The 779-nt window shown below is 53.9% G+C and overlaps 1 protein-coding gene across 1 annotated transcript in view; it reads right to left on the bottom strand.

The window, feature by feature from the left end:
- Positions 1 to 779, bottom strand: part of LOC106897386 (chromodomain-helicase-DNA-binding protein 3-like) — a 132178-nt gene that overhangs the window by 3235 nt on the left and 128164 nt on the right. Inside the window, exon 22 of the mRNA XM_014957981.1 lies at positions 126 to 274. Within this exon, the coding sequence (XP_014813467.1) occupies positions 126 to 274 (149 nt within the window). The remainder of the gene's footprint in view (positions 1 to 125; positions 275 to 779) is intronic.

The raw sequence follows: 779 nt of genomic DNA, 5'->3' as shown, positions 1-779 counted from the left end.
AACACCCCGTGAAAGGCTCTCCCCAGGGTGAGGAACACCCGGTCGAAGGCTCTCCCCAGGGTGAGGAACATCTGAGGGTGAGGAACACCCCGTGAAAGGCTGTCCCCGGGTCGGGGGTGACTCACAGGCGGGGGGTGGCTCTCGGTGCCCTTGCTGGCCAGGCGGCTGAGGATGCTGCGCTCCGACATCTGGAGGCGGGCGGCGATGGGGGGGATGCGGGAGAGGGTGGCGGGGAGGCGGGTGACGTCCGCCTTCATGTCGCTCAGCAAAGTCACTCCTAAGTCACACCAAAGTCACTCTGAAGTCACCCCAGAGTTACTCCAAGGCTACTCCAGAGTTACCCTGGAGTCACTCCTAAGTTACCCCAGAGTTACTACTTGGTTACTCCAAGGTTACTCCTAAACCAGCCCTAAGTTACCCCAGCGTTACTACTAAGTTACTCCAAGGTTACTGCAGAGTTACTACTAAGTCACTCCTAAGTCACCCCAGAGTTACTCCAAAGTCACCCCAGAGCTACTACTAAGTTACACCAAAGTCACCCCAAAGTTACTCCAGCATCACTCCTTAGTTACCCCAGGGTTACTACTGGGTTACTCCAGGGTTATTCCCAAGTAATTCCTCAATTATTCCAGAGTTACTAGTAAGTTACTCCATGGTTACTCCGGAGTCACTCCTAAATTACCCCAGAGTTACTCCAAGGTTACTCCTAAGTCACCTGAACGTTACTCCAGAGATACTCCAGAGTTACTCCAACGTTACTGGAGGCTACTGGAAGGGCT

This window comes from Calidris pugnax, unplaced genomic scaffold (genome assembly GCF_001431845.1).
Source record: "Calidris pugnax isolate Ruff unplaced genomic scaffold, ASM143184v1 scaffold392, whole genome shotgun sequence".
In the NCBI taxonomy this organism is placed as follows: Eukaryota; Metazoa; Chordata; class Aves; order Charadriiformes; family Scolopacidae; genus Calidris; species Calidris pugnax.
Note: the sequence above shows the minus strand (reverse complement) of the source record. Positions and strands in the feature narration are given on the sequence as shown.